Here is an 18,014-nt window from a genome sequence, read left to right on the forward strand (position 1 = left end):
TTTCTGTTACATGCAGTATACATACCTTTCCAACATGTCTCTAGTTTCATTGAGTAGTTTAATAGTTGTAACATCTCTAGGAGAAAGCCCACAGGCCTGTGAAATTAAAATGCTATACTTTAGGGTTTCAAATATTAGCACAAAGTTATGATGAAACTAATCATATTAAAAAACCCCAAGAGTTGAGGAAATCTACAAGTCTATGTTTTATCAATAGTCAAGAAATGAGTTTTTTTAAACTCAAGAAAACTGTAAAAATTCATATGTATAGATAAATACTATTTAAAACATGAGTCAGAATCTTAGTTATTGTAAATAATGTTGCAATAAACATAGGAGTGCATATATAAGATTAGTGTTTTTGTTTTCTTTGAGTAAATACCCAACAGTAGAATTATTGGCTCATACAATATTTCTATATAGACTAACACAATGGAATATTACACCGCCATAAAAAGGATGAGATTGTACCATTTAAGACAACACAGACGGACATAGAGGGTTTTATGCTAAGTGAAATAAAAAAAAATACCATATGACTTCACTCATATGTGGAACACAAAGAAATGAATAAAACAAAAGCAGAATGAGACCTATAAATACAGAGAACTAACTGATGGTTGCAGAGGGAGGGTGGTGAGGGGTCGGGTAAAACAGGTGAAGGGGAGTGGGAGATAAAGGCTTCCAGTTATGGAATAAGTAAGTCATGAGAATAAAAAAGCACAGCATAAGGAATATAGTCAATGATATTATAATAGGGATGTATGGGGACAGATGGTAGTTATACTTATGGTGAACACAGCATAATGTGTAAGTGTGTGGAATCACTATTTTGTATATATGAAACTAATATAACATTGTGTGTCAACTATACTAAAAAAATGAGTCGAAGTAAAATTATACTTTTTAAGAGCCTTGTTTATTTGGCCCCTCTTGAACACATTTTCTAGAATATATTTACAGAGAAAAAGATAGTCCTTTGAGGTTCCAGAGGCCTGGGATTTTTTTTTTTTTCTTTAATTGGTAAGACATTTTATCAAAATTTGTATGTCTTTTTTCATCAAGTCTAGTCTAGTCTGGCGCTCTGTGTGTCCTTTCAATCTAAAGTTTCAGGGTTTAAAAGGTTTTATTTATTTATTTGACAGAGAGAGAGACACAGCGAGAGAGGGAACACAAGCAGGGGAGTGGGAGAGGGAGAAGCAGGCTTCCCGCGGAGCAGGGAGCCCGATGCGGGGCTCGATCCCAGGACCTGGAATCATGACCTGAGCCGAAGTCAGGCGCTTAACGACTGAGCCACCCAGGCGCCCCTAAAGTTTCAGGGTTTAATTCAGTTCAGGTAAGATTGGGTCTGTCACTCCTTTCTTCACTTGTTCTTTGAATAATTTTCTTTTTCAGTTCCACTGTTGAATTTTAAAAATTGGAAACTGTTTTATCATTCCAGAAAGTTTTTTTAATACTCTTATTGCATCTCCTTGAGATTAGAATTTGTAAGTAAGTTTTCTCCTGTTTCTTTCATTAATTCCGTTCCATCTATTCTGCTTATTCAGTTTAGCCTCCATCCTGCAGGTCATGGGGTTCCCTTAAATGGCTGCAACCTTTTTTTGGCCTACTCATGAAGGCAGGGTCTCTGGACACCCAAACAGGTCTATCTTTGGGGATGGAAATACAGCAGGCAATGAAAACCATGGTAGTCTTTGTTCTAATGGGGCCTCTAGGATAAGGTATGGCTTAGGAGCCTCTTTGGTTTAAGGCTACCCCAGTTGTCAAGTGAGATATTCTTTTCTTAACTGTAAAGAATGGGTATAACCTGCTTATATATGGAAAAAACCAATATTTTAAAATGAGGTATATAACCTACAATCTTTGACATTTTTCTTATTCTTTTTTTTTTTTTAAGTTTATTTATTTAAGTTATTTCTACACCTAACACGGGGCTCAAACTCATGACCTGAGATCAAGAGCTGCATGTTCCACTGAATGAGCCAGCCAGATGCTCCATTTTTCTTATTCTTATTTATTTATTTTAAATTTTATTATGTTATGTTAGTCACCATACAATACATCATTAGTTTTTGATGTAGTGGTCCACGATCCATTGTTTTCGTATAACACCCAGTGCTCCATGCAATATGTGCCCTCCTTAATACCCATCCCCCCACCCCCCTCCCCTCTAAAACCCTGTTTGTTTCTCAGAATCCATAGTCTCTCATGGTTCATCTCTCCCTCCGATTTCCCTCCCTTCATTTTTCCCTTCCTTCTCCTAATGTCCTCCATGCTATTCCTTATGTTCCACAAATAAGTGAAACCATATGATAATTGACTTTCTCTGCTTGACTTATTTCACTTAGCATAATCTCCTTTAGTCCCATCCATGTTGATGTAAAAGTTGGGTATTCATCCTTTCTGATGGCTGAGTAATATTCCATTGTATGTATGGATGACATCTTTATCCATTCATCTGTTGAAGGGCATCTCAGCTCTTTCCACGGTTTGGCTATTGCAGACATTGCTGCTATGAACATTGGGGTGCATACGGCCCTTCTTTTCACTACATCTGTGTCTTTGGGGTAAATACCCAGGAGTGCAATTGCTGGGTCATAGGGTAGCTCTATTTTTAATTTTATCAGTGAATAATTTAAATCACAACTGCCCAGGACACACCAATATGGAGCAACACCATAGTTGATAACTGTTAGATTAGGCCTTCTTTGTTTCTCCACTGGATGACTAAAATTTCCTTTAGTCCACTTTGATACTGCCCTCATTGATTTATTTTAAAAAGCAGAATGTGTAATTGTGGTACTGGCCTGGCTAAATTTATCTTTTTCTATAAACTGAAGTTCAGCTCTTTATCTTGGCATATAAAGCTCTTCATGATCTTGCCCCAGCTATCAGCTCTAGCTTCTGCTACTTGATCTCATATAAATATGGTTTAGTCACATAAACTGAATGTGTCTCCTGACTTCCCCCAAATATAATGAATAGGTCTTATTCATTTTTTGTATGAATCATACATCACAATGTCTTTCACATAACTAATACTCAATAAAAATTAGCTCAATATCTAAAATTATGTTTCTAATTAGAAATCAGTCATAATTGCTGTTTGTTTTCTAAATGAATGAAGTTTTATTTAAGTTATTGGAATACAGGCCTTTTAATCACTTACCTTTCAAGAGCCTCAGAAATCTAAATTTCAAGAGATAGTAAAAGAATTTTAAAAATATAGAGTAACTGGTTTGGTTAAATGGTTATGAATTAATCACCTGAACTGCTAATGGAGTTTCTTCATCTGGCATCATATAATGGCATAATAAAGATTTGGATCCATCTTTATTAATCCAAGAAGAAGATTTATGCTGCTCAACTAGATTTCTGATTTCTTTTAGTTTTTGCTCCAAGTCCAAAAGGGACAAAGAATGTTTAAGAGAAATGCTAGAAACAGAGAAAAGGGAATCGGGATAAATTGAAACTATACAACACATCCTAAGCACACTCTTAACAGATCACTCTCTGAGAGCTAGTCAAACCTGAAACTGCTGACTGAACTCACTAGAGTGGATTCAGAAATCAGCCATCAGTTAAGTGTCATTATTACAGAGCCACATCAAGTCTTGCTGCAGATTTCACAAGAAAATTCCCACTGTAATTAGAGATACTACGAGTATAAATGGAAGATAAAAGGCTCAGAGGCAGATTTTAAAGTAGGTGTTTTATGTTATGACCCAAATATTTCTGGTTTGTTTGGAAGTCAATCAATAAACAATGAAACATTAAATCTTTTCCCTTAGTATCAAAAGGTTGGCACTAATGCAGAAAATGGATTCACAATGCAGTATCTCAGGACTGTGTCTGTATAAGGTTACAAAGAATTTCACAAACCACCATTTGTCAGATCACCAACTTCACTAGAACAATTCTAATTTTTCTTTTATTCACCAGAATCAGGAAGTCAGAGAAGCCAACGCAAAATGGCTTACCTTCCTAAAATCTTCTGTACAGCTTGTTTAATGACCGTGATCAATTCTGTCAGGCCTATTAAAGGAAAAACAAACATAAAAGCCTTGTTCACTTTTTGAATTCCTCAATAATAAAAAATGAACAAATTAAAATTAGTTTCCAGGTCACAAATAAGAATCTTACCATCTCCAAGGAGGTGCTGAATACTTGATAAATATTGCTGTTGGACATCTGGGGGAGCAAGAACTGTCTGTACAAAATAGAAATAAGGTTAAATTATCTAATATTGTTAGTATATAAATAATATTTTCAGTATAACTTGAGCTGAGATTTTTCAGGACCTGAAATGATAGGAAAAAACAGTATTCTTTAACATAACAAAAAGTCTAGTTTCAAAATATGAAAAATAATGCTAGAAGTTTACAGTCACATGAAATATAAAGATATTTATTTTACAGACATTATCAGGATAAGTAATATTCAGTTAAATTCATTTAAATCTTGAAAAAAATGGCAATATCTATGTAAGTCTATGAAACTTACAGTGCCATTTTTGCCAACTGCTGCATTATCCAGGTAAATATATCCACCAATTATGTTTAACTGGACTCGCAAAAGAACCACCAGCATACAAGTACTGTATACTGCTACGATGCTTCTTGTGAAACCTTCAGAGAAAAGAAAACAATTTGGTACTATTATTAAAACAAACAAATATGTAAAATCACAAACTATCCCTATGGCTACTTTTTTTTTTACAAGATGACTTTAAAAAATACATTTGTAACTGTTTCAAGTACAAAAATATATCAATTCAAAATATTCATAGTCTCTCTCCTTACAACTTGTTTAATGTAAATTAGGTATGATCTCTTACTTGAAACAATAACCAATAAAAGCAATAACTAATATATTGAGTAAAGGGTTATATATTATTAGCTTAGAAAGGAGAACACAAAAGGACTGGGAAACACTGAGATTTACAGCCTCAGAACTCTGAGCTCTCCAGGGAGCTAGCTGAGAGTTAAGAGTGGAAGAACTCCAGCTTGTAATGGCAGGTAAAGGAGGCTGAGCCCATTTAAGGGCTGGAGAAAGTACAGATGGGGGATACCCAGAGACTAGGCTTCACAGCAGCCTGGGACAGAATGTTCAAAACAGAGGAGAAAGCAAAGGTGTTTAATGTTGCCAAGAGGTCTAGAAGGAGGAAAATGTCCAGTGGATTTAGTAACACAGAAGTTACTGCTGGTGCTTGTGAGATATGTTTGGGTGGAGACACAGAAGTAGAAGCCAGGCTATAGGGTTCAAGGAATGAGTTGGAGAGAAGAAAAGGGAATGTAGAAGTCTTTGGTATTATAAAAGGGGTGGCTGAAATACATGGTACTATAAAGGTACTATTAATTTATTTTTAAATAGGCAAAGCTTAAGCATGATTTAGTTGGTAAGGATCACATGAATGGATGGGAAAATGTAGGAATCCTTGGCAGTATAAAGCTCTGAGACCAGCATGTATACTCTGCCCCTCCCTACCTCCTCACGCACTCTTTCTTTCTCTTTCAAAAAAAAAAAAAAAAAAAAAAGCATAATATTGCAGGTATCAGTACCTAATGTAGGCATATGTGGTCTAGGACAGGTTTACATATTATAACAATAACAACAGTAATACTACCATCACCACTAATATTTCCTGAATACTTTCTAGGACCAGATATTGATCAACTTCCTTTATGAGAATTATTTAATGTGGACAACAACTTTGTGGTAAAAAAGAGTCATCCATACAATGGAGTATAAAAATTTCCCTTTATAAATATATATATTCTTAAAGATTTTACTTATTTATTTAACAGAGAGAGACACAGCGAGAGAGGGAACACAAGCAGGGGGAGTGGGAGAGGGAGAAGCAGGCTCCTGGCTGAGCAGGGAGCCCGATGCGGGGCTCGATCCCAGGACCCTGGGATCATGACCTGAGCTGAAGGCAGACACCTAATGACTGAGCCACCCAGGCGCCCCACCCTTTATAAATATTTTAAAGACGTGCTGTCACACAAAGTAGGTAGACTTACTTATTATCTTCAGATCCTCCCATATTTCCAACTTGTTTGAAGGCCTAAAGAAGAAAATATGAGAATAGTAATCAGGTAATCTAATAGAAAACTTAGAACTTTATATCTTTATAATTAATTATATTTTATTACAGGATAACTATAGGAACCATAGGAAACAAAGCCCACAAAATATAGTAAATATAGTAAAAAACCCTGTAATTTCAGTAACCAATGATAACAACCATTTTCACGGGGCGCCCGAGTGGCTCAAAGCATCTGCCTCCGGCCCAGGTCATGATCTCAGGGCCCTAGGATTGAGCCCAGCATTGGGCTCCTGCTCAGAGGGGAACCTGCTTCTCCCTCTCCGCCTCTTCCCCCTGCTCGTGCGCTGTCTCTCTCTGCCTCTCACTCTCAAATAAATAAATAAAATATTAAAAAAAAAAAAAACACAACCATTTTCACTAGTGTATTGGTATATATCCTTCTGGTTTTTATCCTCCTTCTGAGCATATGCATATATATAATTGTAAAATCATACAGGAAAATCAAGAAAAATCTTTCTTTCTTTCCCTCATTTACCATTTCACAAATAATGAAGCACGTCAATAATCCTCCAAAGGTAAATAATAAAGTATTTTTTGTTTTAAAGTATTGTTACAAACATAAGAATTTAAATATATATAAATATATATTTGATGTTTGACGTTTCAGCTCACTGTAGTTATTATTCTTATTGGTGTTCAAATTGCCCACCTTTGACCATTGGGGGTACTATTCAGATTGGCTCCTGAATCCTTTTGACATTACCCTGTTAGTCTTTGATAGCGTCTTTGCTTACTGACAAGAAAAGTTGTTCTGGGTTCATCTTTTTTTTTTTGGTTAAGATTTATTTATTTATTTTAGAGAGAGAGAGTGCACAAGGTGGGAGGGGGAAGGGACAGGAGGAGAGGGAGAGAAAGAATCTCAAGCAGACACCCCACTGGGCATGGAGCCCTTTGCGGAGCTAGATCTCAGGACCCTGGGATCATGACCTGAGTCCAAAACAAGAGCTGGACACTTAACCAACTGAGCCACCCAGCACCCCGTGGGTTCATCTTGTTCAATTCTTGCTACAGACTTAAAATCACCCTTTCTCCATGAGTCCTGCTTCCAGGATGCATGGGTGGCTCATCAGTTAAGCATCTGCCTTTGGCTCAGGTCATGATGCCAGGGTCCTGGGATTGAGTCCTGCATCGGGCTGCTTACTCAGTGGGGAGCCTGCTTCCCCTTTGGCCTGCCTCTCCCCCTGCTTGTGCTCCTGCTGTCTCTCTGACAAATAAATAAATAAAATCTTTAAAAAAAAAATTAAAAAGAGTCCTGCTTCCTTGTAGCAGAAAATGGTAGTCTGTAACTACAATCTCTGATTAAGGATATTAATTGCTACTAGATAGGTCACTGTTTCTAAGCCCTTTTGGTAGACTAAGCTAGTAACTGTGTGTGTTAAAACTACAGGGTTTTTAACTTCATCTCCTTGATCTTACATCTATCTATATTTCTTTTTGCCCACAGTAGCAATCAGTGAAACCAATGTAATTACTAATTTGCTTCATCCTTCCCTCTATGAACAACAGTCTCAGAATAGCAATAGCAATATTGAAGAATTTTAGGGATTTTGCACCTGGCATAGTTTCTACTTTATGGTGATAACAGCAACTACACATTTAGGTTAATTTGATTTATTTTACCATCTCTTTTTAGACGTTGCTTTGTAAACACTATATATAGTTTTATAAATATGTAAAATATTTACATGGTTCCAAGGTCAAATTTACACAGCACAGTATATTCAAAGAAGTCTGTTCATATTCCCCTTTATTCTCTCCCTTCTTCATGGGTGACTACTAGAAATTTTTACTTTAACTTACCACTGTTTTGCCTTATATAAGCAAATATGTATATATATTCATATCTGCCCTCTTAGATAAATGATAGCATACTATACACATTTTTCTTTAGCTTTAAAGTATATATATAACAATATATCCTGGAGATCATTCTATAGAAATATAGCCATCTTTTTTTTTACCATAGCATAGTGCTCAACTGTGTGGATATATCCACGTAGATGGAGTTCAGTGCTTTTCAAACCATCTACATGGAAGGACCAATTTTATTTCTTATTTCCAATATGTCACAGACTGATACTTTTGTAAAATACAATAAAAATAAATTAGAAGGAAAATGAAATAAAAAGCCACAAAGATATACAAACTACAAACCCATATTCTTTATTATTATGTTTAGACATAAATTTACATTTCAATAAAAAGCCGAATTACCATTACAATTGTGGGATATTACTAGCTTCTTATCTTTCTTTGCCACTAAACTGACTTTAGAGTTTCAGTTATCCCCTTCCATGTTCAAGACGTATGGTGTAAATCCTGCAAGGTACTTAAATCCTGAAGGCCTTATTTAAACACGCTTTGTAAGGGCTCAAGCCCCTCTTTATGCAAATATTTTTCAAATGGACATTTTTACCCCAAACTTACAAACAGTAATTTTATATCAAAAGAAAGGCAAGAAAAAAATAACATTCAGATACTTAAAAAAAGAAACAGTGAATAAGGAATAATCAACTCAGGAATTTAAGAAATTTTGTGTACTGACTAAGAAAAGAGGAATGACACCTCTTCTTGAAAGCTGTCCAGGGTTATCCATCAAAATAATAACTCCCTTTCTTCTTAAGCCTCCCACATTTTGCTTTCACTTTTTACCACGGACTAAACACAGTATGTCTTGAATTATGATAATTTATGTCATATACTCCCTTCTTTGGGTGACAAAGTCTTAAAGGGAAAGAGATCTTACCTTAATTATCTCAAATCCTCCAAAACATAGGCAACACAGGGCCTTGCAGGAAACAGTCACCAAGAAGGAAGAATGCTACTATATTTATTGTGTGTGTTATTATGTTGCTTTTATAAAAGTGCTATTCACTTATTTCATTTGTCTTACCTCCCTAGTAAGACTAAAACTTAAGGGAATTAAAACCTATTTCTGTTCTTTATCTACTTCTCTTGTACATATTTCTTTTTTTTTTTTTTTTTAAGATTTATTTGTTTGAGACAGAGTGAGTGGGGTAGGGGCAGAGAGAGAGGGAGAGAAGCTAACTCCCTGCTGAGCATGGAGCCCCATGCAGGGCTCCATCTCACCACCTGGAGATCATGACCTGAGCCAAAATCAAGATTCAGAGGACAGTCAACCGACTGAGCCACCCAGGTGCCCCATGTACATATTTCTTTACCCTCTACTTATGTACCTATAGGTGGTAATTAAGCATTTATTTGACCAAGAGAAATCTGCTTATATGTTTCTTATGTACGTAATTATACGAACTAATTTATAAACTAAACTTTATAACTATTAAGTGATGAAAATGCATCACCCTCTACAAATGATAAAATTTGTATTACTGGCATTATACTTTAATCAGATTAAAAAATCCCAAGCAAACAAATCCATTGTTATTTTGGGAGATATTCTCTGAATATAGAAAATGCTTTTAAAGAAATTTTCTAGCTTGTTATTTTACCTGAGTAGTAAATTCCTCTCTGCAAAATACAGATGGTAATATCTGCCTCACAAGGATATTGTGAAAATGAGGTATCTAGTACTGGGCTCAGCACAGAGAGACCCTCCAGAAATAATACTTCCTTTTCCCTGGCTATTGGAAGGTAATTACAAGGAAAGTGAATATTTCAACACGGTCACAATGACTAAAATTTATTTAGTGAAACCATTTCCCTTCATCTTGTTCATTAAAATAAGAAACCATTTCCTTCTGGAAGTCTCCTCAATGAACACAGCATCATACTAAATTACAAAACCCCAACGCATGCTGTACTCCATATAGGAAGTCCTATGTGTAAAAATGCTTTGTGCTCAGTGAACTGTCATGGTAAGGTAAATTATCATTATTGTATGCTCATGTTATATTTGCACTTCATGGGGCACCTGGATGGCTCAGTTGTTAAGCGTCTGCCTTTGGCTCAGGTCATGATCCCAGGTTCCTGGGATCAAGCCCCGCATCGGGCTCCCTGCTCAGCAGGAAGCCTGCTTCTCCCTCTCCCACTCTCCCTGCTTGTATTCCCTCTCTCGCTGTGTCTCTCTCTGTCAAAAAAAAAACTGCACTTCATTTTGTTAATAATATAAAATGTAAATTCATATGCCTTACTCAAAATGTTCCCATGTTTTACCTATTATACCTTAAACACTTTAAGAAGCACAATGTTTAATATAACTTAGCTTCAAAACATCTGGTTCAGGAACACATTCCATAAGCACTCAATAATTAAATTTCTGAATAAGGTTAAAGTGATATAAGATATATTTATATGAAAACCAGAATACACATAAATATTGTTGACCAAATACTTTGTGCATCAAGGTAGAGCAAAAATACATAGACAAAATAGAATGAATTCAGTGACAGAGTCACTATTTTTTCTAAATGAGTCTCTATATTACAAGCATCAATTAGAAAGAAAAATAAGGAAACAAAGATGTTCGAAAAATATTTCAGTCCATTCTATAAATGTAAGTGCCCTGTATAAACAAAAAATGATGTTAACTTGCATTTACCTGTTTTTTAGCAGAGCGGTTAGGCTCTCAGAATTGAGTTGTTGCATTAAGGCCTCTCTCAGGGTCGGAAGCATGGACAGCACTGTAATGCAAACAGAAAATAAAAAAGGTCGCAAGTGATATGACTGCTTTCACTGAGAAACGCACATCATTTAGGCTATACGATTGGACTAGTAACTAGCAAGGGTTGGGAGGGAATGTCAGGGCTAGAGTTTTCAAATTATTATTAAGAATAACAAAAACTGAGTTTATGCTAGTAAATCATTTATCTGCTTATGTTAATCGAATAGAATTATATATATATATACTACGATCACAGCAATGTAAACAAGTACACATACAAGAAAGAATGGGAAGAATTATTCTGAAATGTTAATAGTGCTGGTCTCTGGACAATGGAATACTAATAATCATCTTTTTTTCTCTTCTTTTCTGTACTCTCCAAATTTTTTTACAATGAATTTATTTCTGATATAATAAAATGATCAAAAACAACATTTTTATTTTATACTTTTTGTTTCATATTTTATTTCTATTTTTAAAAAAGTTTATTGAATATTACAAAGCAATAAGCACTTATTGAAACCTAGACAAAAGTGCATCAGGCTGGGAATTAAGAACTGCTGAGTTGCACTTTTGGTTTTGCCAATAGTTATTGCCTGTAACTCCCAAGAATACCATAGATAAAATAAGACATAGTGCCCTATGGAAAAAAAGATTGCATGTAATTTATAGAAGTTACTTTATTTATGGCTCCTGCATAGTATAAGAAATGATGGAGAAATGCAAATATAACAACTTAAAATGAGTTTCTAACACTAAATAAGTAATGATAACAAAATGAAAAAAATATCAAAAGATCAAAAATACTATATTCTAAAAGGGAAAAACTTCAGTGTAGGATTTTTATTTCTTGACTAGGTAAGACATATTAATTATAAAATCCATATTATTTTTTCTATAGAACATTTAGTTTTAGCCTACTCTAGACATCTATTTCAGTGCTGCACTATGTAGCTTCAGTGTATTTCCTCAAGCTGTATGATTAAATCACCTAAGTCATTTAGATTATTAACTAAAGTCACAGCTCAGAGCCAATGTAAAAGGTAGCTTATCTTAGTGTATTTGGTACATATACCTAGCCCAAATGCGGTATGTTAGCCCACCAAGAAAAATTAGGCTAGAGTCCTACATACAGAAAATGGAGGTAGTAAGAAACTAATTTAAAGATTATGTGGTAAAACAACATGATTTGAGAGGAGTCTCTTCAACAATTCTTCTGAGAGAAGAATTTTACTTTCCCCTTCAGCCTATTCAACCAAAGACAAGTCAATTCTTCTCTTCCAGGCATTTTTTTTTTTATATTTTATGTTTCTGTATTTATATTTATATTTCTGTATCTAGCTGAATACAGCATTCATGTTTTCCTTTAGCCATCCAATCTCCATGATAAATACCCCCCAGTCCAACCACAAATCACATGACAACCCTTCATCAGCTATGAAATCTGTGTGACTCTGAGCAAGTTATTTAACCTCTCAGTGCCTCCGTTTTCTCTGTAAACTGAGGATAACATTGGATCTACCTTATAGAATTGTTGTAAGGATTAACTGAGACATATCAAGCATTTAGAACATTTGCACATGAGAACGCTCAGTAAGTGTCAGCCCTTATTATATCCTTATTTGGCCTCTTCTGACACATTCCAGTTTGTATCTTTTTTTTTTTTTTTAAGATTTATTTATTTGAGAGAGAGAGAGAAAGCATGAGTGGGAGGGGCAGAGGGAGAGAGAGAATCTCAAGCAGACTCTGCACTGAGCATGGAGCCCTACCTGGGGCTGGATCTCATGACCCTGAGGTTATGACCTGAGCTGAAACCAAGTGTTGGGCGTTTAACCGACTGAGCCACTCAGGCACCCCTCCTGTACTCTGATTACTCCAGAGCATGATGCAACTACCTTTGATCTGAATCAAAGATTTTATTATTGTAGTCTAAGATTAAATTAGTACTTCTAGAAGTCATATCAAAGTGTTTATAACCAGCTTATGCTCAACTAGAACTCCCAACCCTTACTCATATATCCTGCTTGCAAGCAAGCTTAGATAATTCTGTATCTGTACAACTGACTTTTAATGCAGAACAATTCATTTATCCAGCCTAGCACTCTGTCATATATAAATTTAATAAGCATCTCTCCTGAATCTTTAGTAAAATCATGAAGAAGATAAAGTCACTGGGCAGAACACAGAAGCATTTTATTAGATGATATCTTTCAAGTTGGGGCCAACTTCTTGGATAAGAAAAACTGGCTCTATTTACCTAAAACTACTAAATTTTTCTAGTATATCCATGCATCTTATTCAAAAGGATAGAAATTTATCATATGACTTATAACCCCATTATCAATGCATACCAGAAAGCTAATTTGGAAAGTTTTCCAGTGAACTTATATTTGGCTCTTACCATATTTTATTTTTAATTACCTATCTGCAGCCATTTATTCATCTGAGGGTTGTGGTGGTCATGGAAATGTGCCACCAAATCTGCTAGGAGCATGATTGGCTGGTGATCCAATACCATGTCTGCACCGCTCCCAGCCAATGAGAGTGGTCTGTGGCGATACTAACACAGGTCCATTCCTGGGGGTCTTGTCTACCAGGGAACTTTGACTTAAGGACTCCCCACTGGCCTGCCAAAACTTTCTTGGAACTGTGCCGTAGGCTGAGACTCTTCCTATCTAATCTTCTTCCTTCTCCCTTTCCGTTCACGTGTAAAGACCTGCACTATGATCTAAAGGCTTTCCTTGCCTCCTTCTGCTCCCTCCCCTTTGTTCTTTGCAGGTGTTCCCAATATATCTCATGCACATCTAATCCCATCTTAGCATCTGTTTCCCAGGGAACAAAAACTGACACAAGGGTCCATGTCAAATTGAGATGTATTTGCAGACTCTAGACAACCTTTTTCTATTTTCTGAAAATATGAGTAATAACCGGAAATGGACTATCCTTATTTTCTAAAAATTCATTGAAATGTCCTTGGTAGCATCACTTCATTGATGCTGAATATCAATTTAAAGAATTATGTAACTTTTTTTTTTTTTTAAAGTAGGCTCCACATCCAGCATGGAGCCCAACGCAGGGCTTTAACTCATGACCCTGAGATCAAGACCTGAGCTAAGATCAAAAGTCAGATGCTTAATTGACTGAGCTACTCAGGTGCCCCAAGAATTATGTAATTTTAAAAAAATTATCATTTACTGAGTATTTATTATGCACCAAGCACTTTATATGTTTTATCTCCTCACATTCTACAAAAATTTATGAAATGGGTTTTATGATGATCATTTTATAGAAAAGAGAATTGAGATTTAGATTTGCCCAAAGATACAGGGATATTACAAGGAAAACCTGGGAACTGAACTCACTGTTTTTTAAAAAAATTTATTTTATTTAAATTCAATTAACATATAGTACATTATTAGTTTCAGAAGTAGAGTTCAGTGATTCATTAGTTGCAAATAATACCCAGTGCTCATCATATCACATGCCCTCCTTAATGCATTTTATCTGAGTTGTCATTACATGCAGTATTTATGATTACTATTTGCTTTATAGAATTAAGTATTATTATTATACTAAAAATAAAGTCCTTTAAACTCAGAAAAAAACTCTGCTTTCAAAAGTAAATAAAGAGAACCTACCTTTACAATTTTTTCTAAATTAACTGTTCTTAAAAGAAGCGTAATAGAAAAGACTAAGCTTTAAACAATAGCAAAGAAAAACAGGTTTGACATGGATTTGAAAACTAATTCTTTAAGGGGTTATGCCAGTTATTAATACCTGTTCCCTTCAAATGTGGGCAGTCGATTTTGTTATGGCATTCTCCCAGTAGGTTTCTAGCTCTAGAAGTTAAATTATTCATGTTGATTAATTCATGTTGATTAGTGTATACTACGGTGCTACACTCATGGGTCTGTAGTTGCCTACAGTAAATTTAACACACTTAGGAATTTTTACTACAGCTATAAGGCCTAATAAAATCAGGCCTATCCTTGTAGCCTTACTTCCTACTACTCTTCCATTGCTCATTCTGCTCTAGCTACATAGCCCTTTTGCTATTTCTTGAAAGTATCAAGTCTGTGCCCACCGAAGGCATTTTGCATGGCTCCCTCCATTGAATCATTTGGTTCTCTTCAAATGTCACCTCCTCAAAGAGGCCTGACTCCTGATTGCCATTTCTTAAAGAATATCCCCACCTCTCTCACAGCTTTATTCTCCTTATGGCAGCCATCACTGCCTGAAGTTATTTATATGTTGTTTATCATTTGTTACTTTCATTAGCATATAAATTCTAAAGGTCAGGGATTTTTTTTTTTTTTTTTTAATCTTTCACCTTCTGTTTCCCCAACACTGGGTACCCCAAGTATTTGCTGAGTGAATAAATAAAGTGAGTGAACAAGCATTTACTGCATATTGTATATTGATTTATACTGATTTTAAAAATCAACATTTAATGATGTACTTCAGTTAAATCATATAAATCCTTGCTAGATTTATCATTCTTCTTTTGCCTTTTCCTCTAACTTTGGTCCTGAAGGTATGCAAATTAATATAAATCATCAAGTAACTTTTTTTTTTTTTTTTTTAAGATTTTATTTATTTATTTGACAGAGAGAGACACAGGGAGAGAGGGAACACAAGCAGGGGGAGTGGGGAAGGGAGAAGCAGGCTTCCTGCTAAGCAGGGAGCCCGATGTGGGGCTCAATCCCAGGACCCTGGGATCATGACCTGAGCCAAAGGCAGATGCTTAAGGACTAAGCCACCCAGGCACCCCAATCATCAAGTAACTTTATACATGTATAAGTATTTCTCTTTGCCTTACCTGTCATATTGCAAGTCCTCTGGTTACTTTCAAAATGATACTGTCGTCGTGCTTGAGCAATGTACTCTGCAGCTTCTCTTTCTTGTATTTCTCTGATTTTCTTCTGTCCATATTTTCCCAGGATATATACTCCTAAAATTATATTTTTAAAACAAGCAAGTATGTTAATCTAGTTAATTTGAGTATTAAAAATTCCAAACAGTATTTTTAACCTGCTTCATCCAAATACAAGGTTTATATCAATGGAAAGTTAAAAATCACAACTTTTAAAAATCTAAATTGAAGACTTACGTAGGAATTGTGACCTAAATAGAAGGAAAAGGAGACTGGCATTTTAACAGCCAATGATGGGTACATAAAGCTAAGTCTGAAGAAACCAGAAAGGAATTAAGTGTACAAGTCTGGCGATGCCTTTAATAGCGAACTGGAGATATTCTAAGTGTCCAGCAATAAGGGATTGTTTAAATAAATTATGGTCTATCCATACAATAATCTTATGAAATCCTATGTGGCTGTTAAAAACTACATTGCTAAATTAGCTAATGACTCAAGGAAATATCCATATATATTGTTAGGTTATAAAATAAGATCTGGATGTTTCCCTTTTTAACATAAACAGACATACACAGAAAAAAACAGATGGGTTTTAACATAAATAAACAATAATCATTGTTGCATAGTGGGATAGCAGCTGATCTTTATCTTCTATTTGCTTCTTTGCATCTTCCATATTTTCTTCAGTCAACATGTCATACTTTTTTATTTTTTTAAAATTTTTTTTGAAGATTTTATTTATTTATTTTGACAGAGAGAGACACAGTGAGAGAGGGAACACAGGGAACCAGAGGCGGGGCTCCATCCCAGGATGCCGGGATCATGACCTGAACCGAAGGCAGATGCTTAACGACTGAGCCACCCAGGCGCCCCAACATGTCATACTTTTTTAAAATGTAAGATGAAGTTTTTTATTTATTTATTTAAAGATAAAATTTTTAAAAGAAAGAATACAAGAAAGGTAGGTAGTCAGGCAGACATCAAGAACTAGTACTTTCAGTGGAAAAGGAAGAGGGAAGACGTATAGAAATTCCTAAATTATAACACCACAGCATAAAAATATAGGTGGGGTCATGAGGCCTATAATTTTGTTGAACACATTTCAGCATAGACAGATGATATAAATGTGCACATTCTGGTCTATGCCCTAGGGACAGTTAATTGTCCTAACTGGGAATGTGAATACTTCAGAGTGGTTGGTTAGCATTTGACCAAAAGCCACACTCCAAGGTTTAAGTACTTCAACTAACTTTTATCTAACATAATGAATATCAGAAATGGATTTTCATAGATTAAATTAGTGGTGTTTAAGATACTGGATTAGCCAAAACATTTTAGTAATACTCATTTGAGCAAGAATATATGCATCTAGCAAGTCCTTTATCCTTAGGAATGACTTAGCCTTGAATCCTCAGCTGCTAATTAGGAGGATTCTTAGTCAAAGGAGTTAACCAAATGGCCAATAGAATCCTACAAATGGAATACTGTTGCAATTGCTTCAGGCAAATGTTTTTCTTTTTCTTTTTCTTTTTTTGAGAGAGAGAGAGATAGAGAGAGAGAGAGAGACAAGCGGGGGGGGGGGGGGTAGGGGGGGAGAGGCAGAGGGAGAAAGCAAATCCCAAGGGCTTGACCTCAGGACCCTGAGATCATGATCTGAGCCAAAATCAAGAGTCTGACACATAACCGAATGAGCCACCCAGGTGCCCCATCTTCAGGCAATCTTTCATGCAAGGTTCTGTTGCCGCACTGAAAGAGGACACTGGGACTTCAATAAGCTTATAAAACAAGTTATGATACTGTTTTATTTATACTGACTAATAGGATGTTTTTATGTGTGCCAGCATGTGTTTATTATAACCTGGCAACAAATTTTAAGGGAGTAACTGATCCTCACTTATCTCCAACTGCTTGTGGCCCTCAATATCTATCAGAAAGAACCTAAGAACTGTGCAGGACCTAAATAATTGGATTTAGTCTGTTTGTCACAAGTGGGGAGGAGATGGCCCTGTAGGAACTGCAAAACAAACACACATCCTGAAATATCTTCACTAATATAAGCATTATGAAGATTTTATTTATTCATTTGAGACACAGAGATAGAGAGAGAGAGAGAGCATGAGCAGGGGGAGAGGCAGAGGGAGAGGGAGAAGCAGGCTTCCTGCTGAGCCAGGAGCCCGATGCGGGGCTCGATCCCAGGACCCTGGGATCATGACCTGAGCCAAAGGCAGACGCTTAACCATCTGAGCCACCCAGGCGCCCCTAATATAAGCATTATAGATGAACTGGTAACACATTATATATTCTTAAAAATAATAGTTCAGTAAAAGGTATGTCCTGCAAATAACTAGACAGAAATAAACTATGACTGTTGCTATGTTTGTATGCAAATACATGTATTATAATCATGCTTAAAGAGCAAATGAAAATTATGTAAGTGGCTTCATAGCGGC

General features: G+C 35.7%; 1 protein-coding gene across 3 annotated transcripts in view; it reads right to left on the reverse strand.

Moving 5' to 3' along the window:
* The window catches only part of PEX3 (peroxisomal biogenesis factor 3), a 55,042-nt gene that overhangs the window by 30,158 nt on the left and 6,870 nt on the right, over nt 1-18,014 (reverse strand). For all 3 annotated transcript variants that reach the window (XR_004299974.1, XR_004299975.1, XM_032407758.1), the window contains exons 2-9: nt 15,511-15,642; nt 10,629-10,710; nt 6,024-6,067; nt 4,504-4,628; nt 4,144-4,210; nt 3,981-4,035; nt 3,267-3,435; nt 26-96 (exon numbers count right to left, since the gene is read on the reverse strand). Coding sequence is in view for 1 of the 3 variants with exons in the window: in XM_032407758.1 (XP_032263649.1) it covers nt 26-96; nt 3,267-3,435; nt 3,981-4,035; nt 4,144-4,210; nt 4,504-4,628; nt 6,024-6,067; nt 10,629-10,710; nt 15,511-15,642 (745 nt within the window). In the remaining 2 variants the exon portion in view is untranslated. The remainder of the gene's footprint in view (nt 1-25; nt 97-3,266; nt 3,436-3,980; nt 4,036-4,143; nt 4,211-4,503; nt 4,629-6,023; nt 6,068-10,628; nt 10,711-15,510; nt 15,643-18,014) is intronic.

Source organism: Phoca vitulina, unplaced genomic scaffold, assembly GCF_004348235.1.
Source record: "Phoca vitulina isolate PV1807 unplaced genomic scaffold, GSC_HSeal_1.0 scaffold9, whole genome shotgun sequence".
Taxonomy (NCBI): domain Eukaryota; kingdom Metazoa; phylum Chordata; class Mammalia; order Carnivora; family Phocidae; genus Phoca; species Phoca vitulina.